Source organism: Mesoplodon bidens (genome assembly GCF_964165515.1).
Source record: "Mesoplodon bidens genome assembly, chromosome: 7".
Classification (NCBI taxonomy): Eukaryota; Metazoa; Chordata; class Mammalia; order Artiodactyla; family Ziphiidae; genus Mesoplodon; species Mesoplodon bidens.
In genome coordinates, this window is record NC_138164.1 from 100,277,839 (window position 1) to 100,302,493 (window position 24,655).

Sequence of the window (24,655 nt, forward strand, 5' to 3'; positions counted from 1 at the left end):
AATGCTTATCTCCTTTTGTGTTTGTTCACTACTTATTACTACAAATGGTGCCAGCTTTCCTCTTTCTTCATAGAAACTTCCAGAGCTTTTTTTTCCTGATTCTATTTGGCATATATTCTTTTGTGATCCTTTTTACCAGCTTTTTATTCTCATTTTAGTTTCACTAGAAGAGTCCAGTCTCCTTTAGCTTCAGCATCTGTAGTATTCTACTGAGCTTGTTGAGATTACCTGACTTGGAACCGGCTCCTCTGGTCATCCACAAGCAACAGTACCTGCTATACCAGAGGCGGTCACTGGGGCGCGCCTGTGCTCTAGCATAGAATTTCCTTTCTGGCACATTGAGTGAATTTAAATTTTCTGTAGAGAAAGAGGCAAAGTATACTGGCATCATTTTTGTAACTCAGGTGTCAGAATGAGAGTCAGCTCTTTCAGGGCAGCCTTCTAATTCCCAGCAGTTTCTACAGCAGGGCTTTTGGTGACGGACTTGGCTTTGATTGCTGGCTCTGTCTTTCAAAATAATTGTTAATTTTAAACAAATTACAGTTAAATAATTTTCTGATTCTTGATTTTCTGATCTGTAAAATAGAGTGAATAATAATATTGATACCTATCTTACATGGTTGTTGTGATAATTAAATGATATAGTACATGATAAGTACTTAACAGAATGCCTGCTACATAGTAAGCCTTCAGTGAATGTTAGCTGCTTTTATTATTGTTGTTTTTATTGTTGTAGTGGTTGAAATCAATTGTAGGAAAAATAGCAGATCTGTGGTAACTCCCTCTCTAAATAAATTGGACATCAAAACCTTCTGACTAAAATTAGCTACATGCTATGATTGGTCAGAGCACTTTTTTCTTCATTTGGAATCAAAAGGGCTTACACAAGGGTGGCACATGGGTGAACAGTTTGTCTTGTTTCTTGTATGGACGTTGGTGCCACAAGTTCCTACCTGCAAGGGTTCAGACTCCATATCCTGCATTTTAGACCCTCCCTAATCTGAACCCTTCTGTTCTGCGCTGTGTCTCCTTCACTCTTGTTTATGTCATCACTGACACAAATAAGTCACACACATTCTCACCTCAGAGCTTCACCCATACTGTTTCTGCCAGTGTACATTCTCTTATCGTCCTCCTTTTAGCTGTCAGCATTCTACTCCTGAAATCCCACGCCCTCTGTCAAGGTGGAACCTTGGGTCAGGGCCCATCCTTACTCTTCCTTTGTATTTCTCATAGCTTCTTATACATTGCAAGGCATGGTGTTGGCACTCAATAGGTACACCTTAAATAGCATCAAACCATTTCAAAGGCCCTGTATTTTCTTTCTTAGATGTAACATACCAGCAACCAAGACTTACAGCATGGTATGGAGAACTTCCTTACACTTATTCAAGAATCACTTTGGAACCAAATCCTCACGTATGTTGGAATGTTGTTGTTGGTTTGGTTTTATAGATTGTATACTATAAATGTAGAGTACTATAAAATAGCAGTAAGATACCTTGCAGAGCTGCGTGGTGATTCCTAGTTCAAAAAATCCTCTGGGTTCAAACACTGAGTTTTGGGGCTTATCACCCTTGATGTGCTTTTTTTTTTTTTTTTTTTTTTTTTTGCTGTACACGGACCTCTCACTGTTGTGGCCTCTTCCGTTGTGGAGCACAGGCTCTGGACGCGCAGGCTCAGCGGCCATGGCTCATGGGCCCAGCCGCACCGCGGCATGTGGGATCTTTCTGGACCGGGGCACGAACCCGTGTCCCCTGCATCGGCAGGCAGACTCTCAACCACTGCACCACCAGGGAAGCCCCCTTGATGTGCTTTTGATCCATAGATAAAGACAGAGGATGAGAAAAAAACTGGAACTAGAGTGAACTAGAACCAGACTCAAGGATTTCAGAGAAATGAATCATTTCTTTTCCTAATCTCCCCTTCCCCAGGCTTTTCTGGCCGTAGCCCTCTGTGTGCCTCCTGATACATATTTGCTGTGGGGTCTAAGCCTTATGACTGACCAGTGAGGTCAGAATGTTTCTTCCCACTTCTCAGGCTCTTTTGCCGTTTGTGAAAAAATCCGTGCTTTTCTTGTTGATTTTGCTTTCATTCTGTGGTTGCAGTTCTCATACTTCTAACTTAGCATTGCTTTGGCTTGTTTCTGCTGCTTCTTTTGTTTTTAAAAATTTCCATGACAGACAGAGAGATTCTAGTATATAAATTAAGCTTGCCCAGATGATGGAATTAAGATCCAAGAAACAGCTCTCTGTTTAGTCCCTGGAATCTTGCCTTTGGCAAATAATATTATGTTTTTATTGAAAGAGACTTTGAAGAAAATGGAGTTTTGCTTATGGCATTGAAATAAAGAGAAATATGACACATTTAGAGCTTCTAGTAATTTGTTATCATAAACTACCATTTTACTAAAATGTTCAGGGATAAAATATTGACTGAAGGGAACATGGCTTTTTCACATAAAGAGATAGCTGTATGCTCTGGTTTCTACAGCTGCGTTTAGAATGTGATCCAGGGAAGCGTTGAGACCCTCTATATCTGAAGTTGACTTGGAAACGTGAAGAGAATTGAATTAGGCCAATCCAGCATAGACTGCTGGCCGTGTTTCTGTCAGAATTAGTTTATCTTCTTGTCAACAGTCATAGCAGAGAAGCTGAGGATTAAACAGCCTGTGGGGAAGGAGTTCTTATTCATTCTAGTTAATCTTTTAGAACAGGATTTCTCAACCTCGGTATTACTGACATTTCAAGCTGGATAATTCTTTGTTTTTAGGGTTATCCTGTGCATTGTAGGATGTCTAGCAATATCCATGACTTCTGCCCACGAGCTTCCAGAAGCACCCCTTACTCAGTCGTGACAACCAAAAATGGCTCTAGACATTGCCAGACCTCTGCCAGGGGTCAAAATTGACCTTGGTTGAGAACTGCTGCTTTAGAATAAACATAAGGCACAAAGATCTGCTGAGTTGAGTGACCACTTATTCTTGGAGACATTTTGACAACTCTTCAAAAGAATTTTTTAAATGTCAATCCTTTTCTTATAATGTAAGTAATATGTATCTGTTACTGAAAATATAGAAGCTACAGATAAGTATGAAGAATATTAAAATTTTGGATAATAGTTCTACCTGATATTTTGGTTCCAGTCTTTTTTTTCTTTTTTTAGGCAAATATATGTAGAGAATTTTTCTATAAAAATAAAATCAAGTATTTATATACTGCATTTCATTTTACTATATCATTAACATATTTTAGTATCATTAAATACTCTTTTACAACACTGCATTAATAGGTACATAGTATTCCATAATCTATGTGTAGCATAATTTATTCAAGCAAGCCTCTTTTGTTGGATATTAAGGTTGAAAAATTAGAGTTTTTTCATTTGAATTTGGCTGGCTCATAACTTTGCATTTATTGCTAATAAATTTAGTTTGTATACCATCTGGAACAAAGTCAAAAGTGATGCCTCAGATTTTTTTAAAGGGGGGATTCCCTAATGTGTATATATGTGTTGGGGGTACTAGTTTAAAGTTGTTATTACTTCAAGTTTAGTATCCCATAGCACAGGAAGAGATTCACCCAAAGGTAATTAAACTCCTTTTAGTCTTTTTTCAAACTAAATCTTGTATGAACCCAATGTATGAAAATAAAAGAGTGTCTCGACTGACTGGCAGTCCTACCAGCTTGACCTCTCCTTTCTCCCGCTGTGATCCCGGAGACATCTCTGTGGTACCTACGTCTCTACAAAACACTCTTTGAAGTCCACTGAATAGGTCCTTTTACATTTGTGATTCATATTTTCTCATACTCATTTCCTCAAATGTCTTTTAAGGATAGAATGTACTCACTGAACAGTGAGATGACTCTGAATTTTAATATAGACGTTCACTTCTGAGGGATCTGTATATAGAGTATTGGTTGGAGAGTCTAAGTTAATCCTCTAGTTCATTATTTCCTTTTTTTCCTCCTTTTCTCCTTCACCACCAAAAATAACCAAGAAAAAATATATATCCACTTAGAAACATAATGCAGACTTGGTGTTATCCCAGTGCTCAGTCCCTAAGCAAGTCAAGGAAGTGCTAATTAGTTTCTCAGTTACATTGCCGAAAAGCTCTCGTCATCCTCCTTTACATTCTTGTGTCTCTTGTTAAGTGTATAATTCTAGCATCTGATCTTTATTGCCATGAAGATAAGCTTAAGTCATAAAATAAATAGGAAGTACAGCTTGCTAACATTATTATGGAATTTTACTTTGAAACTTATTCTCTTGAACTAACTTATGTTAGTTTAATAACATTTGTTTTCTTGATCTGAGTTTTGTCTGTTATTATTGCTGTTTATTTTTTTAAATCCTCTTCTCAGAGGAGCTGAATAGACATTTTTCCAAAGAAGACATACAAATGGACAACATGAAAAGATGCTCAGCATCACTAATTATTAGGGAAATGCAAATCAAAACCACAATGAGATATCACCTCATACCTGCTAGAATGGCTATTATCAACAAGGCAAGAAATAACAAGTGCTGGTAAGGCTATGGAGAAAAGGGAACCCTCTTACACTGTTGGTGGGAATTTAAATTGGTGCAGCCACTATGGAAAACAGTATGAAGATTCCTCAAAAAATTAACAGTAGAGCTACCATATGATCCAGCTATCCTACTTCTGGTTATGTATACAAAGAATATGAAAACACTAGTTTGAAAAGATATGTGCACCCCTGTGTTCATCACAGCATTATTCACAATAGCCAAGATATGGAAACAACCTAAGTGCCCATCAACAGATGAATGGATAAAGAAGATGTGGTATATATATATACAGTGGAATACTATTCAGCCATTTAAAAAACGATGAACTCTTAGCATTTGTGAGACCATGGATGGGCCTTGTGGGTATTATGTTAAATAGGTCAGGTGGAGAAGGACAAATACCGTATGATTTCATTCATATGTGGAATATAAAAAACTAATAAAATAAATGAACAAACCAAACATGTAGATACAAAGAACAGAGTGGTGGTTACCAGAGGGGAAGGGGCAGAATGGATGGCAAAATGGATGAAGGAGATCAACTGTGTGGAGATGGATGGAAACTAAATTTTTGGTGGTGAGCATGCAGTATGCTATATAGAAACAGAAATATTGGAAGAACCCAGACGAACTTTTTGGCCAACCCATATAACATTGTACACATTAAACTTATATAATGTTATAAACCAGTGTTACTTCAGTAAAATAAATAAATAAAATCCTCTGCTTAGAATGTAATGCTAATATCCCTAACAAGGAATGCCAGCTTTTACCATGATTTCCATGTGACGGGGAAGCTGAGTGATTTCCACATATGCTCCCTGGAAGTTTTACCTGACAGTAGTCATGGGATATACCTTATAATGACATTATGCTTTCCTTTGCTGAACATCCATTTCTTTGCTTTCAAACATAGAACATGGACTTTGAAGGGGTTCCTTATTTTTATTTTATTTACTTATTTTTAAAATTTATTTATATTTTTGGCTGCGTTGGGTCTTTGTTGCTACGTGCAGGCTTTCTCTAGTTGCGGCAAGCGGGGGCTGCTCCTCGTTGCGGTGCGCGGGCTTCTCATTGCAGTGGCTTCTCTTGTGGCGGAGCACGGGCTCTAGGCATGCGGTCTTCAGTAGTGGCACACGGGCTCTAGAGCACAGGCTCAGTAGTTGTGGCTCACGGGCTCTAGAGCGCAGGCTCGGTAGTTGTGGCACACGGGCTTAGTTGCTCCACAGCATGTGGGATCCTCCCGGACCAAGGATCGAACCTGTGTCCCCTGCATTGGCAGGCGGATTCTTAACCACTGTGCCACCAGGGAAGCCCTTGAAGGGCTTCTTTAAAGTGGCAGTTCTTAAAGTAGAGTCTGTAGATCCCTGGAAGAACTCCACGAAATTCTTTCTGGGAATCCACAAGGTCAAAGATATTTTTATGGTAATGCTAAGACTAGGTGACATTTTTCACTGTGTTGAATTTGCACTGGTGATACAAAAGTAATGGTGAATAAAATTGCCGGTGCCTTAGCATGAATCAAGACACTGCCCCCAGGCTGTACTAGTAATCATTGATTTCTTTACTACCTGCACTTCTAGTAAAAACAAAAACAAAAACAAAATGCTGATTTCATTTAAGGATGTCCCTTGATGAAGCAGTAAGCACTATTAGTTTTATTAAGTCTTGATCTTTTTTAATTGTTTGATGAAATGGAAAGTATGCATAAGGCACTCCTGCTACAAGCCAAGTATGATGGTTGTCAAGGAAGAACACTGGTGTGATTGTTTAAGCTGTAAGCTGAACGAGCTACTTTTATCATGGACCATTTTACTTGGAAGAGCAGCTGGCTCACAAACTAGTTACTCAGGCTTGAGTATTCAGCAGACATTTTCTCAAAGATGAATGAAGTGTCACTTCCAGGAAAATAATGGACAAGATTTGTCACTAATGATAAAACTTGAGGTTTCAAGGGAATATTAGGAATTCTGGAAAAACTCATATCCACCACCTTGAGCCTGACCTCTTCCCTTTACTTAGCTTTTTCTGAAGAGATCGGTGGTTTTTTGATTTTCTGATATTGGAGATGATTTTTTGATATTGTATAATAAAATATGTCAGTATTAAAAGGGTCTGCATAACTCAGTGAGCCAATATTTTCCAAATGACCAATGCTTGATGTTACAGAATCATGCAAGATTAAAACATCCATTCAAAGTGCATGCTAGACCAGTGGATTTAGATGTAGCAATGTGAAAAGTTTGTTGATATAGTTTCAGATTCCCCATTGCATCTAACCTTTAAGAAGTCAGTTCAGTTGAGTTTTGGTGTAAGGTCAAAGAATATTTACGATTATTTGAAAAGGCTATAAAAGATTCTTCCTTTTTCTAACTGCTTAACTGTGTGAAGGCAGTTTTCTTCGTATGCTTCAACAGAAACAACATATTGTAACAGATTAAATGCAGAAGCAGATATTAGAATCAACTCCTCTATTAAGTCAGACATTAAAGAGATTTGCACAACAGTGCCACTCTTCTCACCAATTTTTTGTATTGGAAAATAGTTAATTTTCATAAAATAATACTTATGTTAACATGTAATGAGGTTGTTATTTTTTAAATGAATTAACCCAAAATTAAAAATTTTTTTAGTTTTAATTTTTAATATGGTAACTATTATAGCTATAACCCATACATACAGAAGTTCTTTGGGGCCCTCAATAATTTTTTTTTTGGCCCTGCCTCATGGCTTGCGGGATCTTAGTTTCCCGGCCAGGGATTGAACCTGGGCCCTCAGCAGTGAAAGCATGGAGTCCTAACCACTGGACCTCCAGGGAATTCCCACCTCAATAATCTTTGCCAGTGGTTTGAGAACTCCTGTTCTCCAGGAAGCTCTGTAAAGCACTTGAGGTTTCCTGGAGGCAGGACATAGAGTTCTAACAAGAACCAGTGTGAGCTGTGCTGATTGTAGCCCCCAACTACAACCTAAGCTTAGGGGTCATAGCTTCCTAAAGTATGTGTGGCAAGACGCTGAGCTCCGCATATAAACAGAGGTGAACTCGGTGCTCAGGAGGCAGGGCTGTGGACTCTTGTGTAAATCTTCTGTACTGCACAGCCATGTTATGATTCCATTCTGTAGAATGTTTTTCCCCTCTAGGTTCTGTTTTTAGGAAGTTTGCCACTCTGGAAATATTAAATATCTTTTTTAAAGAGCAGTTCTGCCTTTCTTGATAAAATAGGAATGGAACAGAGGGCCACCCAGCAGGAGAGTTGTTTCCCTCCTCAGACTCCAGTCTGCATCTGCTAACTCTTGGTGGCCCGTCAGCTGTGGTGACAAACCAGGCTTACTGTTCCACACGCTACCTCAGTGACTTACTGAGGTGACTGCCCTGAGTGTATTGACAGTTGCTTCTCTGCGAGCGTCATATATTTAACATGGAAAGGATGAGATGGGTGGATAGGCCTGGTCTTCATGACATTCTATACCAAATTTAGTACCTTTATAAAAGTGTAGAGGTCAGCTTGCTTCAAAACAGAAATTACAAGAGAGAATTAAACTACTCTTCTAGCCTTATGTTTATTACGTTTCCAGTGGTTTGCTTATTTCATGCCCCTGTTTATATTATAACATGACTGATTTTGCCATTCCTGTTTTTCCACGTGGCTGCCACCTTGTGTCTTATGTGAACTGTCTCTGCCCCTTTTCTTGGCCTGTTGATTGCAGTGGCATCCTGTGCTGCTCATGCTGAAGAACCAAATTGAAGAGAACACTGGCCACACCTTCAACTCCTTGCTCTGCAATCTTTACCGAAATGAGAAGGACAGCGTGGACTGGCATAGTGACGACGAACCTTCATTGGGGAGGTGCCCCATCATTGCTTCACTCAGTTTTGGTGCCACACGCATGTTTGAGATGAGAAAGAAGCCCCCACCAGTGAGTAGTCTATTTATATTATGCTCCTCCTGCCATCTAATATTCTGTGAAAAAAACTGACCTCTAAAAGGCTCCTTTTTTCAGATTTAGGAGATTGGAGTGTGTGTTTTGTTGATAAAACATTTTCAACTGATTGCTTACCCCATGGTTAACTTGTGACTTCCAAAGAAGCCATTCGTTCATTTACTTATGCAACAGAAACTGCCCGCCGCGTGCCAGGTGCTAGAGGCTTATTTGCGTTGGTGGGAAGGACAGACATGGTCCCTGTCCACATGGAAACGGGGGTATACAGATACTACTAATTACTCAAGTAATTGGAATTCTGATAAATGCTAGGAAGGAGGGCTTATAAAGGCAAGGTTCAAGTTAGTGGGGGCCAGGAGGCAAAGAAGGGCGTCTCAAGGAAGATACCCCTGAAACTTTAAGTAAGTGTTCTTCATGGCAGGGTTACCTCTCTCTTGTGAGAGAGCATCACATGCATCCTCACTGCCTTCTTGGCCTGCTCCTGAAATCCACATGGCTCTGTAACTCTTTCAGAGAGGAAATTCAAGCCAGATTATCAGACAAGCAGTGGCTAAACTGTAGAATAACTTCAGTTGTCCAGCCCAGCTCTTACCTATATTACAAGACATTTGAGGGATACGAGGGCTGTTAGTGTTTTTAAATCAAAAAGTATAGAACTTTAGGACTAAGGTAGATAGAAGGATAGTAGAAACTCTAAGAAAAGAGCAAATCTCTACCAAATTGTCTTATTTCCAGGATTTGTGGGGGTTTTTTCTAACCAAGATTCCCAGTCATTTTGTTTATAATATTAAACCAGACCCAGTCAGTGTGGAAGGCCTACAAGGCTGTGTTTTGAGTATGACCTAATCCAGACCACATAATTATCAGGCAGTCAGTGCTTGTGTCTGTTGTGCATCAGATATACTTCTTTGGGCTGTTTTTCTGACACGTATTTGGGTTTCCAAGAACGGAATTTTGAAGCATATTGTGTTGTTTTGCATTTATGCCATTAAGCACCTTTCATTGGTATGTTTTCTGTTGACTGGGTTTTCTTTGCTTTTGTTTGCACAGAAACTTTAGTCTGTGTTAGTGAGGGATTGTCAGTTGCCAGTGACTTACTGAGTGAACTTGCTCCCCGAGCACTTTGAATAGCCTTCAGAGTTTCACTGGCAGTCAGCCTTCTCATGTACCAGGGAGTACCACCTGAGAAGCAAGGTATGGTTATGCTTTCATATGTAGGCTTCCACTCAGTTAACTCCCAAGTTCACACATGTGAAGAATTCATCCCGCCCTTAATAAGTCTCCTGTTGTATGAATAGTGGAGAAATACCACGTGTCTCATTTTAAAGTTCAGACCCTCTTCTCAAGCCAGGCGTATAGAACACAAACTTTTTGCCAGGCATGATCCTGGGAGCTGGGGCTATAGCAATGGATAAGTACGGTGACGCCATCTTTCCCCTCCTGGAGCTCCTGATCTGGCCCGTGCTAGTGCTCTGCCCGCCTCCCAGAGTTATCCATCCAGCTTTCTGATTGGAAAACAAGCTGTCGTGTGTCCAGTATAATCTTTGGTGTAATCCGAGTCTCCGAGTCTTTGCTGTTACTTTCTTTGCTGCCAAGTATTGAAGTATTCAGTTACTGCTCCTCTGTACACGTACATTCACCACCACCACCATCATCCCTTTTTAAAAACATTTTTGGCCTGTTTATAGATTTTAAGCTTAAAAATTCCCAAAGCATGCTTTCTGGATAATTAATTTTGCTGTACCAGCAGTTTCCAACTATTAAGCGTTAACAATGTTCCGGTGCCCAGAATACCGCTATTCCTTTTCCCCTCTAGGCAGCTGAAGGTCTTCATTTTCTCACATAAAAACGTATTCATGGTGATCAAGAGCTATTTCTTGGTAATATAATTCAGTTATGTTATAGGTTCGTGTGTGGATGGAAAATGTAACTACCACTTTGCATTGTTTCTGAGGGCAACCATTTGGAACAAAATCTCTGTGTAAGAGGGAGACTGACCATACTTACTGAAACATTGTCTTCTCAAGGCTTCTTAGAGTCTATTTTGGTGAACATGAGTGAAAGCACAGGCCATGAAACACTGAAAATGTGGTTAAGTCCCTTTAATTGTCTACTAGTATCAGGGGAATCTGCACTATAACTATGGTAGCTGATTTGATGAAAATACATATCTGATAAGTAAGAAAATTTGGGAAGAAATATAAATGTGTCAGTATGTCAGGTTACTGACTCTAATAAGTTTTGGCTTCCAGCATAGTCTTAACTATGATTGAATTTGATGCAGTTGTGTATTCCTTCAAATCTGGCTTTTGTTTAAGATGGGGAAATTATAATCATGCATTAGTGAATATAGTTTAAAAATTACTTTTTTCCTCCAGAACCCATAAAGTCCATTCTTGGATAATCAAAACCCAGGTTTAAACTTTTGGAAGGATTTCTTCAGGTTTGTTTAACAGATTTAAAAAATCTTGGGCTCCCCAAATGTAGCTAAACTTAAAGTGCAGAAGCCTTTCTTTGAGTTGACATCCTTGGAAATGTATCTTAGAGTACATCATCTTTATCACAGGATAATGATCCCTTTTCTGAAGGATTGAAAGGAAAAGTTTATTGCAAATCAGTCTACTTTTCTTTCTCAACTGTGGTGATAGCTTTGAGAACATGGCTCATGATTCATATTGTACAACTCAAAGTAAAATCATAAAATAGGAAGTATAAATTAGTCTTCTGTGTGGAATTTGTAGGAGTCTTGACTTTCTGTAGCTCCTAGGAACCTGTCTCCCTATGCCACTATAGATTGTAATTTTCATGTCTGTCATCAAGACATTTGGAGTGTGCTAGAGGTTGTGGGAGGGCATCTCTTTCAAAATCCAGTTAGTTTTAAACTATCAGAGGAGAAGAAGGTAATACCTGCTTGACTTGAGTCAAAGTTTCTCACCTAAAGCTGACATAGAGGAATCGTGAGATTGCCTGTACCTCATTCAAGTATGCAGTTTTGAGACAGAAAAGCATCTGTTTGGGGCCACTTTCAAAGAGAATTAGCCTTTTTTTTTTAACATTCAAACTCCTCCACCCCTGCAGCAGCTGTTTGTTTTGCAGTCTGGCACCTTAAGTAGTAGTTCTCTGTAGCTGCTGATCTTCTGAAAGCTGCCCCAGTTCCACACGTTACATTCCTAACAATTTCTCGCCGTGCTGAGATGGTAAGGAGATCTTTGTTTCCTAAGCATCAGTGCCCTTCTGGTTCATGCGGTTGGCTCAGGCAGCTTCATGCATGCGTCACCCCTAGGATTAAACGTTCACTCCTCCAAGATGCTGATCCTCGTTTCACTGTCCTCTAGTCCAAGTTTGTCAACTCCAGCTCATTCATTTTGATTTTAGAGTCAATTACCACTTCCTTTAATGATAATAAGGTACTTGGGGGCATAGTAGACTTGCTCTTCCGTTCACCCTATCCCTTCTTTTGTTAATTCAGTTAAACCTGAATGAATAGCATCATATCCATCTTCAGGCCAATGTCAGGATACACTGTCTTAAGACAAAAGTAAAGCTTTCCAAATATACCTCAGTAGACATTTTTTAGAAACCAAGAACCTTTTTTTTTTTTTTTTGTAAATTTATTTTATTTATTTTTTGGCTGCATTGGGTCTTTGTTGCTGCGCAGAGGCTTTCTCTAGTTGCAGCAAGCGGGGGGCTACTCATCGTTGTGGTGCGCGGGCTTCTCTTTGTGGTGGCTTATTTTGTTGCGGAGCACGGGCTCTAGGCGTGCGGGCCTCAGTAGTTGTGGCTCACGAGCTCTAGAGCGCAGGCTCAGTAGTTGTGGCGCACAGGCTTAGTTGCTCCGTGGCATGTGGGTTCTTCCTGGACCAGGGCTCGAACCCATGTCCCCTGCATTGGCAGGTGAGTTCTTAACCACTGTGCCACCAGGGAAGCCCCAAGAACCTTTTTTTATTCTCCCAAGCTGGGCTCATTAAAGCTTTTCTACACTCGTGTCCCAAACCCAGTTGTACTTTTCAAACTGCATCGTGTCCCGGTTGTAAAGATTAGTCTGGTTCTTTTCCCAGTATAGTTTTAATTCTATACTGAAAAACAAGCTGGAAAAGGAACTACAAAAGCCATTTGGCAGGCTGCTATTTCTCTGTCGGTTACCATAGAAACAGTGATGGCTGAGTTGGGGGGGTGTGGGTATTAGATAATAGGAAGTTTGTGATGCACTGAAGGTTTGGATGCCAAAAGCCTTGTTTTCTAGAAAATTACCCGTGCGTAAGCTCTGTCCTTCAGCTGAATCCTGAAAACGTGAGGGGCTTCTATCCATCTCGAGGTGATTGAGTTGAGGCCAGTTGGACGTTTCTCTAACCATTCCTCTCTCTAGCACCTTCTGAAGGATGTGAACTCTGTTCATATCACCAAAAGAGATGGTTGTAAAACCACTTGTAATGGTAGGGTTTCTGAGAGTTCCCAGTGCGTTTGGGTTCCTAGTACCTCCCTTGCTAATAGGGTTTTTACACACTACTGGGAAGAGTGGAGTATGAAAAGGTCAGTTTGATCATAAATACCAATATTTTTCCAGGACTGTAGAAGAAGTGAGGATATTGGAATCCAAAATAATATAAACTGACTAGCTTACATTTGAAAATTGGATGAACTGGACTGTGTAGTATTTCACGGAGTGGTGACTGAACTGCCGCCTCAGCCAGAACCCCCGCTGTGGCTCTCCCGGGCATCCACACTTCTCATTAGTCCATCTTCTGGTTACAGCATCTGTTCTGAGAAATTACAAGACCTACTTGAAAGAAATTGTTGATAACCATCATATTTTTAATACATTCCCTAATGAAATTTAGAAAGTCACGTTTTGTTTCCTATTTCTGTTACTGACGTTTGTAAAAAGCACTTATCCGCCTCATTTATACTTACTCCTTTTTTGTAAATGGGGATGATAATTGGTAGCTACTTTATGGGAGTAATAGAGAAATTTTCCCGTGAAAGGCACTATGAAAGTTGTTGCAGTAATCAGTGAATTTTTAAGCTTTTACAAATGGTGGATGCTACGGTGACTTTTCATATGTGGAAATCAAAAAAGAAAATGAACAGCCAACCTCCAAGTTTGCCTTGGACTGTGAATGGCATTCACTGAGGGAGTACAAAGGAGACTCTGAGAGGGTAAAGTGGCCTGTGGGTCAGGAATGGTGGCTGAGTTTTTGAGCTCCTATCTGTAGGGTCATGCAGTGGTTTGGAGAGCATGAGTGAGTGGGAAATTAATTTGTGCATGTTTAAGCAGATACAGATAAATAGTCCTGGTAGGACCTGAATTCTCTACCGACACGAGATCTTTTGGGAGTTAGAACCATCATTGGCTTCCCTGGGGCCTTGTCTCAGGCTAGAATCCATGTCCTGACTGCCACTGGGAATAATTGATTTTTGCAAAGAGCCTCCCAGTTTCATATTGCCACCGATAGTACTTTTCGAGAACAGCCTTTTCCAAAGTGATCGGTCAAGTGTCTGTGTGCCCCAATTATGTGTGGGATCTGCTTACAAACTTCTTTTTGGACGTTGTCTCAGCGGTAGAGTTTTTTCCCCTCCACTTTGCCATACTCTAAAAAACTGTTCCTAAGCCTTCTGGTAATTTTTCCATCTTTCATAAGCCACATCTTCATGGTGGATGACTGCTTCGCTGAGGCAGAGCAGAGCTTAGTGAGTCTGAGGAAGGAGGAGAAGGCCCCACAGTGGAGCAGAGTGAGCAAGGAGAGTAGCAAGTGATGAGATGGGAGGAGTGGGGCAGTGCCAGAGACTCATGAGCCTCAGGAAGGAGCGGATTTTATTTTAAGTACATCAAGAAGCCATTGAAATGTGTTAAGCAGAAGAGTGACATGTTCCGATTGAAATTTTACAAGGTCAGTTGCTACTGCGTGGAGCTCGGGCTAGGTAGGAGCAAGAGTGGAAGCCAGGAGACCAATTAGGAGGTTGTTATACTTCCTGGGACCGAGGCAGAGAAGAAGGGAGGTGGACAGCTTTAATGACAGGAGCTCCGAGGAGCAGGTATTTTTACGAGAGGCATGGGAATGATGGTCTGAAAGCGTTAATAAGGAGTATCCCCTGGCTCTGTAGACACGAGAGACGTGATCAGCTTCCACAGGAGAGAGAGTTTCAGGGGATTTGGAATCTTCTGAGCACATGAGGTTGAGGATCTAGGGGGGTGTTTGCTCATCACTGAATGAGAATTCCAGCGGCCACAGTGGAAGGGCGCAGGGGTGGGTGTGGGAGATTATGTCTGATCAGGTTATGTCCCGGAATGGTTTGGGAATGAACGTTCTGATTTAATGGATGACTGGAGAACCCTGCACTTTTGCTGGTGACTGGGGTCAGCTGGATGTCAGGCTTCGTGGAATTTGTTCTGTATGCTCTTAGAGGAAGGAAAATGTTTATTTCTGGTGCTACAGTGTTGAGTGGAAGCTCTTTCAAAATAGCAGTTCCTTTAAGTTGCATTTCTTGGAAACATTATATCACCAAGAATGGCATCTTCATTACATTAGGGCACATTCAGTGTGGCTAGAATGACTGTAACAGTCAGTGTAAAGCCAAGCTTGTTTTTGCTTAAATTCAGTAACTTCTGACCCCCACCCCACCGCCGATACTATATCAACAACAAATCTGAACAACAAACACTTGTCGGCAGGTGTTTCACTGTAAACTGCATTTGCCTTTTACAATCACTGGGTTCGCCTGGTATAGGATGATTGCACGTGCTAGTCCCTCATACTTAGTATTCTCACTCACCTCGCTAGAACCTTCCATGCCAAATCCATGTCAAAAGTCAGGAAAAGAGTTTGATAAAAACCCCAAGATTTGTGTGTGGCAAGCGAGCTCAAAACTGTTTTGAACAGATAACCTCGGTCATTTCAAATCTATGCTTTTACAGCTAGCCTCTTCCTTTAGCAGATCTTATTTCAGAAACAGCTGCTGCTTTTTCTAAAGTAATGTTTTCCAGATTGATATTGAGGATGCCATCTTTGCAGGCGTGGTTTGAGTCAGCAGACTAACTGTAGAGATGACTTTGTGGGGTCCTAGCTTTATTCTGTCTCCATAATTTCCATAACTAATATGTTTTGTTTGTGTCAGATTTAAAAGATACATTACCACTATGAACAAAACGTCCAGCTGTGTTCTTACATCAGTGCTGTAGGAACAACTTTTCTGTCCAAATATAGCTGCAAGCTTTGATGATCGATGAAGCTGTCTAGAAGCCAGCCAGGTTCTCAAGGGCAAAGCAACACCACAATTTGATTGGGAAAACAAGCTGGAAAGAAATGATTAAAAAAGAGGAGAGGGGAACATTTTGGCATGGCCATAAGTTGGGAGGTAGGGCAAGTAAAGGGACCCTTGGCTCCAGCAGGCTAAGTAGCTGTAGCACATGCTGGCATTTAGTTTTCAAATATTATTTCAGTCTGCAAAAAAACCTCCATTGACCATACTTGTCAAGCAGCTCTACCATGTATCTGATTCTTGGACTGGAGAGCTAGGGAAATTCCTATTCTATCTGTTACCATCTTGAGAAAACCCTTTGCTTGATTCTGCAGGCACTCTAACATCTTGGTTTCTTCTTGATTTTGAAGCACGGATTCTGGGATAAGTTGTCTCTATCTGCAGTTTCCCTTTCCTACAACTTAACTTACTTTTGGAACACCTGCTCTCTAGCTCCATCCCACCACGCTGCGAATATACTATACCACTGTCCTAAAGAGCGAGTACTCTGGCCTTTTCTCAGTCATCATTCTCCTCTTCTTTGTAACATTGGTCACCAGTGTCCAGCACCTCTCTGCCTGAAACTTAGCCATCTGTTAGCTGCCTTTTCTTTCTCTTATTGGCTTCTGAAATATTGTATTATCTTAGCTATTCTCACACTTCTCTCATTGCTACTTCTCTGCCTCCTTTGAGGTTTTTTTCCCTTTACACCCCTTAAGTATGGATATCCAAGGTTGTCTTCGATTCTGTTATCTTTGTCTACATTACTTTTTAGGACATTACGAGCTAGCAGTAGATTGTAAATGCTGTCTGTATAGGCAAGGTCCACTTCTGTCTTGTTTATCATTACGTCCCAGCCTTTAGCACTGTGTGTGTGTGTGTGTGTGTGTGTGTATGGTGTGTGTGTCTGCGGGGGGGCGGTATTTTGTTGAATAAGTAAATAAATGGGATTTCATTTGTTCTTATGGCTTCAACCATTTCTTCTTTGGTGGAGCAACTTCTGGATCTTATTTCCAGTTTTGACTTTTATCTCAGGTTCTAGTCATCACTTTGTACATGTTCACGAGACATTTCCACATATAACAGCATGTGACGTCTAACCTGAAATTGTAAAATCAGATTTATTGTTGTTCTCTCAGAAAACTCCACAGTTTCACCCACCCATAAGGCTGTTTATGTTCATGATGTCACTATTCTCTTGGTCAGGTTTACATTGTAAGTTATTTTTAGTTCTTCCCATTCTCTCATTTTAATTGTTTCAGTTCCCAAATCTTCTTAGTTCTTTCGTGAAATGTCTGAAAAACTTATCCTTCTCACAGCAGCTTCATTCCAGGCTCTTTTTACCACACGTCTAAAATACTAAAATGACCTTTTTCCACCCTGATATCTTTAATTCTAATCTTTCCTCCCTAGTTCTGTCTGATATCCAGATGCCAGATATTTTCAGGAACAGCTCATTTTTTTTTCTCTCTCCCCCCACCTCCTGCTCACAAATATTAATTGAGCACCTACTATGTGTCAGGTACTATGCTCAACTCTGCAGGTATAGCAGTAAATATGGCAGACGTGGACCCTGCCCTCATGGATGTCACAGGAGCTAGAAGATAAATGAGTGGAGAGAGATAATTACATCTTGTGGTTGGAGCTCTGAATTTAGATTTTACTCTAAGTGCAATGGGAATAAATGAGGTTGTGACATGCTCTGGTTTATATTTTTAAAAGAGCTCTCTGGCTGCTGTGTGAAGAATAATTCAGGCAGAGGCAAGAGTAGGAGACTAAATGAAAGGTTGTTTCCATATTTTTAGTGGGAGACTGGTGATTTGGACTCAGATGGTGGCAGTGGGGAAGAACAAAGTGAATGAATTTGAGATATGTTTTGGAGGGTGAACCAGGTTTCTGGCTTGAGCAGTTGGTGGATGGAGGTGCTGTTTACTCAGAGGGAGCAGGAGCAGGGGTTTTGCATTTTATTTTGCTCTTATTTAGGGATGGTCTGTAGAGGGAATCAAGAGTTCCTTCTTCTACATGGTATGTTCGAGATACTTGAGACTTCCAAATGTAAAGTAGGACATTGGCTATGAAGTCTGGGCTTCACATGACAGGTCTGTGCTAGAGGTATCATTTGGGAATTGTCAGGATAACAACAACAATAACAGTAAAGGGATGGTGATCAGTAACAGGTGTATAGTACTGACTCTGTGCCTGGCTTTGTTCTAAGTGCTTTACATGCAGCCTCCAGTAATCTTGTCAAGTTGATAGTGCTGTTATCCCCATGGTACAGGTGAGGTGGCTGAGGCACCGTATTCTATCACTTGCTCCACATTGCACAGACAATTATTTGTTGAACTGAATTGAAACTAATACTCTAGATAATATATAAAGCTATGGAATTGCACCATTATCAATTCAGGGCAAAAGAATAGAGAAAGAGGCACAGAGAGCCAGGATTGAGCTCACTGCTTTCATCACTTTGTTTTCCAACTCAGAAGTCTTTATTTGCTCCTATTGGAACAAATCGTAAATGTAAACTCCTCAGCCAGACTGTCAAATCTTTACATAATCTATGCCCCACCGACTGGTGTCTCACTGTCCCTGTGCGATTGCACTGTTCTGCTGAACTGTCTCTTTGCTCCTTAGGCATGTGCTCTCCACCTTCTCATTAACTTAAGTCCTCTCCAGGCTTCAGGGGCCCACTGTAGCCTCGAAGCCTTTCCTGGTGCCTCCAATGAAGAAACTAATAATAGTTAGTGTATGTCGGGTGCTTCCTGTGAGTTTGGGAAATGAGAAACAGGTAGAGCGCTTCTACTTTGTTTTGTTTGACCTTTCTGCTCATTTGTGTTTTGTTTTTATAAGCATCTTCTTAGTAAAAAGATGGGAAAATTTCTAGTACGTAGCTCACCTAGGAGATCAGAGGTGACTTGGAAAACCAAATGTCTCACTGTTGACTAAGATCATTAATTTGGAAGCATATTTTGCGTCCATGGCCTTTTCTGATTGCGTTGGGATCACTGAGATTAAGAATGTGATACTTGAAGCAGCATATCTGTCCTGAGCTTTGTTTCAGGCACTGCCATGTGGAATGGCAAAGGGGCATCAAAGAAGCCTGGCAGATAACATGTGGCCTTGCTTGGGAGCTTACATACGATGACAAGACATGGGCATAAAAGAAGGAGTCATGTGAGGGGTCCACCAGCGGCTCAGTTGGGTAGCTCTTAAGTGGAAACTGGTCCTCAGACTTGTTTTCTTTATATACTTCCCAGGGTTTCTAAAGAAACTGAGTTAGTTGCCAAAATTTCTAACTCAGGAGATTTCGTATAAAACTCCCGTTATCAGTTTCCCTGGAAAACCCAGAAGATCGGACAACTCCAGGGGAACAGTGAGGGAGCTGCAGAGTGGCTCCCACCTTTATGCAGGCCCTGTGCTCTCTAGTTCTCCATGGTCCCCACTCCCCACTGTGTTGCACCTGGCCCACGCCCCTTGTTTATGCTACTTGCTGATGTTTGTGACCCTTACAGTATAGTCAGTGTGCCATATAATTCAGATAGGAAATAATCACAGGATTTCAGAAGAAAGAGAGATAACTTTGGAGAGCACAACAAGGTGGAAAAAATACAGGCTTTAGAGCCAGGCAGATCTAAGTTCAAATACTCGCCTACCTGCCTCTAGCCAGCCTTTTGCCTTAGAAACGTACTTTCCCTCCAGCTTCCTTTGCTTATAATACAAAGGAGAATATCATGTCCCTTACAGGGTTGTGGTGAGAATTAGCAGTACTGGGTACAGATGGTCCCTAACATGCCTGGTACTTTAGCAGCATACACCATGGTTGATCCTGTCCAGAAAGTCTAGCAGGATGCCTTGGTTTAAGTACCTGGAAATCGTTATGAAAAGACACTTGGGGCAGGGAAGTGGGGAGCCAACTCCAGGTGGATTAAAGAGTTAAATCTAAAAAATATAGACTTTTTTTTTAACTGAAAGGAATTGCAGTTGTATATTTAAGTTTCCTGAAGACGGGAAAAAACCATGAAGGAGAGCCAAAGAAAGATCAGTAGAGTTGACTGTAAAAATTTTTGAGCTATTCTGTGTTAAATATCATAAATGCAGTTAAAAGGCAAATAGCAAATGAGAAAAATATTTATATAAAGTATAACAAAGGGAAAATATCTTACTGTACATGGTTACAGATCAATAAGAAAAACATTAACACCCCACAGAATGATGGACAAAAGACACGAACAGAGTTTACAGTAGAAGAAATGCAAACAGCAAATAGCCATGTGAAAAAACGGCGACCTTGGTTAGTTCTTAGAGAACTCTATGTTTGAAGAATGAATTGCCATTTTTCCCTATTTTTTTTTGCCAATTGATAACGTTCCATACTGGTGATGCGCCCAGAAGGCAGGTGCTGTCACATTTTTTTGCTGGAATTATAAATTGCCACAACCTTCTTAAAGCAGTTTGATGTATAAATCAAAGTGCCTTCAAGTTCATACCCTTAGATCCAGTTAGTCCACTTCAAAGAATATATCCTAGAAATATACTCAGAGATGTTTCGCCCAAGATCTACTTGCAGTAGGTTGTTCTTTCCTTTCTTTTTTTTTTTTTTAAGTATTACTGGTATATTAAAATCTCTGTTTCCAACCATGTGTACCTAACTGCTATATCCTTAGCACTAGCATAATGCCTAACATATGTAGGTGGTCAAAAAATAATTTGTGAGTTTAAAGGAGGAAGGATGTGTTCATACAAAGGAATATTATACAGCCATATTTTTAAAATACAGTACATCTAAGATGTAGAAAATGCTCACAATACAATGTTAAAAATGAGTGCATGATTGTATGTGTAGACTATTCCCTGTGTATGTGTTGTATGAATTCTGGATGACGGGATTAAAGGTGATTTCTATATTGGTGCTTTTCCTCAGTCATTCAGGACATATTTATTGATATGTGTGATAGGCATTGAGCGTATTTCAAGAGGGAAAGACAGCATAGCCCTCCCCTCATGGAGTTTATTATCAGAGATCAAGAAGGCAGACGTTGAACAGGTAATTCAAGTGTGTCAGTTACTCTAGTGAACTTATGTTACTTTTATAGTAGGAAAAAGAACTATGCCAATGATGATTTTCAAGCACTGATGTTTGTATTGGCTTGGCCAAAAGGTGGCTCTAGTAGCGCTTAGTTGTCTTTAACCTCATTTGAAACAATTTTGTTAGATTGTATTGTGACGGCTGTCATATCGGCGTGCGTTTAAAAAAATCAAGATTGGTGAATTTTTGTGTAGCCATTTTAATATTAAAGATGGGGGGAAAGCAACATTTTCAGCATATTATGCTTTATTATTTTAAGAAAGGTAAAAACAACTGAAACACAAAAAATATTCATGCAGTGTATGGAGAAGGTGCTGTGACTGATCGAATGTGTCTAAAGTGGTTTTCGAAGTTTCGTGCTGGAGATTTCTTGCTGGACGATGCTCCACGGTCGGGTAGACCAGTTGAAGTTGATAGCGATCAAATCGAGACATTAATTGAGAACAATCAACGTTATACCATGTGGGAGATAGCCGACATACTCAAAATATCCAAATCAAACACTGAAAATCATTTGCACCAGCTTGGTTATGTTCATTGCTTCGATGTTTGGGTTCCACATAAGTTAAGCAAAAAAAACCTTGACCGTATTTCCGCGTGCGATTCTCTACTTAAACATATGGAAATGTTCCATTTTTAAAATAAATTGTGATGGGCAGTTAAAAGCGGATACTGTACAATAATGTGGAACAGAAGAGATCGTGAGGCGAGCAAAATGAACCCCTGCCAACCACACCAAAGGCTGGGCCAAAGGTGATGTTGTGTATATGGTGGGATTGGAAGGGAGTCCTCTATTATGAGCTTCCCAGGTAACCGAGTGATTAATTCCAACAAATACTGCTCCCAGTTAGACCAACTGAAAGCAGCACTTGACAAATGTGTCCAGAATTAGTCAACAGAGAACGCGTAATCTTCCATCAAGATAGTGCGAGACCACGTGTTTCTTTGATGACTAGGCGAAAACTGTTACAACTTGGCTAGGAAGTTCTGATTCATCTGCCGTATTCATCAGACATTGCACCTTCGGATTTCCATTTATTTCGGTCTTTACAAAATTCTCTTAATGGAAAAAATTTCAATTCCCTGGAAGACTGTAAAAGGCACCTGGAACAATTCTTTGCTCAAAAAGATTAAAAGTTTTGGGAAGATGGAATTATGAAGTTGCCTGGAAAATGGCAGAAGGTAGTGGAACAAAAGGTTGGATACGTTGTTCAATAAAGTTCTTGGTGAAAATGAAAAGTGTCTTTTATTTTTACTTAAAAACCAAAGGAACTTTTTGGCCAACCCTATAATTTCTAAGACACCTTTTTTAGGACAAGAAAGGCGCAATTACATGAAAAATCTACATAGATCTCATACAGTGTGAAGTTTCCTTTCCAGTGAAAAGAAAATGTTTAGATTTCTTATCTGTTGGGTGGTTTGTAATGATATAACAATATACACCCAGGCTTATTTTTTTCCTAAATAGCATTTTTTAAAAAATATTTATTTATTTGGCTGTGTCGGGTCTTAGTTGTGGCACGTGGGATTTTTATTTGCGGCATGCGGGCTCCTAGTTGCGGCATGTCGCATCTAGTTCCCTGACCAGGGGTTGAACCCTGGCTCCCTGCATTGAGAGTGCGGAGTCTTAACCACTGGACCACCAGGGAAGTCCCTAAATAACATTTTTCTAAAGGAAACTGGATAAGCTGAGATCTTGGTGAAAGTTGTGGAACTTTGGAAAACCCCAGCATTCACTGGAAATTATAATTAAGCATTCAGATGAATTGGCTATGGTTGGGGAGGGAGTGAGAATGTTGATTAACATTAATATTAAAAAAAATTTTTTTTTGCTTTTTCCATCTACTTGTGAGGTTTCAAGTGTGTGGAAAACCAAGAATATCAACAGCAAAACCCACCCTGTAGACTGACTGTGACCCTAAAAGTTTCTTTTAACTGGGATCGGGAATGGAAAATTTTATCCTAAGCCATGGCCTTTTAATGGGTGTGTTTTGTTTTGTTTTGAAGAAAGACCTGAGTAAATCAAAAGGGTTACAGAGCAGTGTTTGGGTAACTTAACCATGTTTAATGGCTGTGAGTGCATTCCTCTAAACAGTCTGAACTGTGCTTCCACTGTCGCTTATCCGTTTATCAACTGAGCCCTTACGCTTAGCCACGTCAGCTCCTCTGGCCTTTTATCTGCTTCCTCAGTGGAAAAAGTCTCTGTGTATCTTGGTGAAGTTAAAGCATGGCTCTTTGGTCTGTTGCTGCTCTGGTCTCGGGAAGGAAGCATTCGTGAGCTCTGTGTTGCCTTGATAGGATCCCCTGTCCTCCTTTCTGTCTCCTTCTGTGAATTAGGAATGTATTTCCTAAGCCAAGGGTGTTGGAAGGAACGAATAACAAGCAGCAAAGTAATGACATCACCTCTCGCTGTGAGTGTGCTGGTATCACTGTCTCCTTCAGGGACTGATGAGAGTAGCTCCCTGCCAAGTGAAGGCTCACCCTCTTTTGCTCTTTGGTACAACTAATGGTTATACTGGATGTAATGTGTTTCAAACCAACCTGAGGCTTTCTCTCATTTGAAAACCTCAGATCTTAGGAATAGTGAGGGAACATCACTTTCTGTCCATGCTGATATTTCCCTCTTGCATTTGGAATTCTCTTTCACTTGCTGGGTCTGTTCCTGCTTCATGTTTCCAGGTAGAATTACAGTGCTCCCCTCTTCTCTTCCACTGGCCTTAGCACTCCCTCCTCCCCAATAATGGTTTGTTTTTTTTTTCATGTTTGGAAAACTGTAAGTAGTTCGGTTTATTTGGAGCACAGGGTGCCCATGAGAGAGAGGTAGGAGCTGAAACTAAAGAGAAGGAGCACGCAGGTCATCAAGAGCCTTGGGTGCCAAGCTAATGGATTTGAACTTCATCCTGAAACCTTTGGGATGTCATTAAAGTATTTGAAGCAAGGGAGAGGCATTCTGAGATCAAATTTGCATTTTATTACAGTGGCTTTGGCAGAGCAACACTGGATTAGAAAATGCTGGCTCTTAACTTTTCTAACTTCTGCAAATTACTCCTTACACCCGTTCCCTGGTCTCACAGACCTGTGTACACAGGATGGGGCTTGGTTTCCTGGCCTCTGGGCTGTTGCATATACAATTCCTTCTTCCTAGAACATGCTTTTCCTCCTTAGTGTATTTTTTTTTCTTTTTTTAAATTGAAGTGTAGTTGAGGTACAGTGTTATCCCAATAATGTTTTAATGTTCTAAGAGATCTTCATCTCAGGATTCTCTTCCTGTTGTGTTAAGTGTCTTTCCTGTCCACTGCACTCTCCTGTCTTAGTGTCTGTGCTTGGTTTATAGACTAAGGCCCCGTTGTACTTCTGGATTATATAGAGGGCAACAACAGTTCTGTTTCTAGCTGTGTTGAACCTTGATCTGGTAACTGACTTTACAGCCTAAATCAAGGAGCCTTGGACCCTCTGATCTCATGAACGATGCACTCCCTTCTGATATCTTTTCTTCAGTAGAACATACATCTCCTCTGTCTGGAATACTTTCTTCAGAGAGCAACCTTTTGCTTTTCTGAGATGGAGCTGGGCTACGTGAGGACAGGGTCACCTTCCCACTGGTTGGCTGAGGGGTCAGAGGTAAATGTTTTGGTGCTTACTTATTACTGGAAGACAGAAGGTGGCAGACAGAAAATCAATCACTGAGACCAAAAGTTATTTCAAACATTGCTTATATCTTCTGCTTATAAAGTTATGACAGTGCTTGACAAAGTCACTGCCAAGGGCTGGGGACTGGAACCTAGACTGTTTATGGAAGTTCATTTTGTTTTGATTTTGATTTTCCTGGGGGAAATCATTGTAAACAGTTACATTCTCAGA

At 40.5% G+C, this 24,655-nt stretch overlaps 1 protein-coding gene across 3 annotated transcripts in view; it reads left to right on the plus strand.

Moving 5' to 3' along the window:
• The window catches only part of ALKBH3 (alkB homolog 3, alpha-ketoglutarate dependent dioxygenase), a 35,649-nt gene that overhangs the window by 8,703 nt on the left and 2,291 nt on the right, over window positions 1-24,655 (plus strand). For all 3 annotated transcript variants that reach the window (XM_081241364.1, XM_081241366.1, XM_081241365.1), the window contains exons 7-8: window positions 1,331-1,419; window positions 8,239-8,448. In XM_081241364.1, coding sequence (XP_081097490.1) covers window positions 1,331-1,419; window positions 8,239-8,448 — 299 coding nt within the window. The remainder of the gene's footprint in view (window positions 1-1,330; window positions 1,420-8,238; window positions 8,449-24,655) is intronic.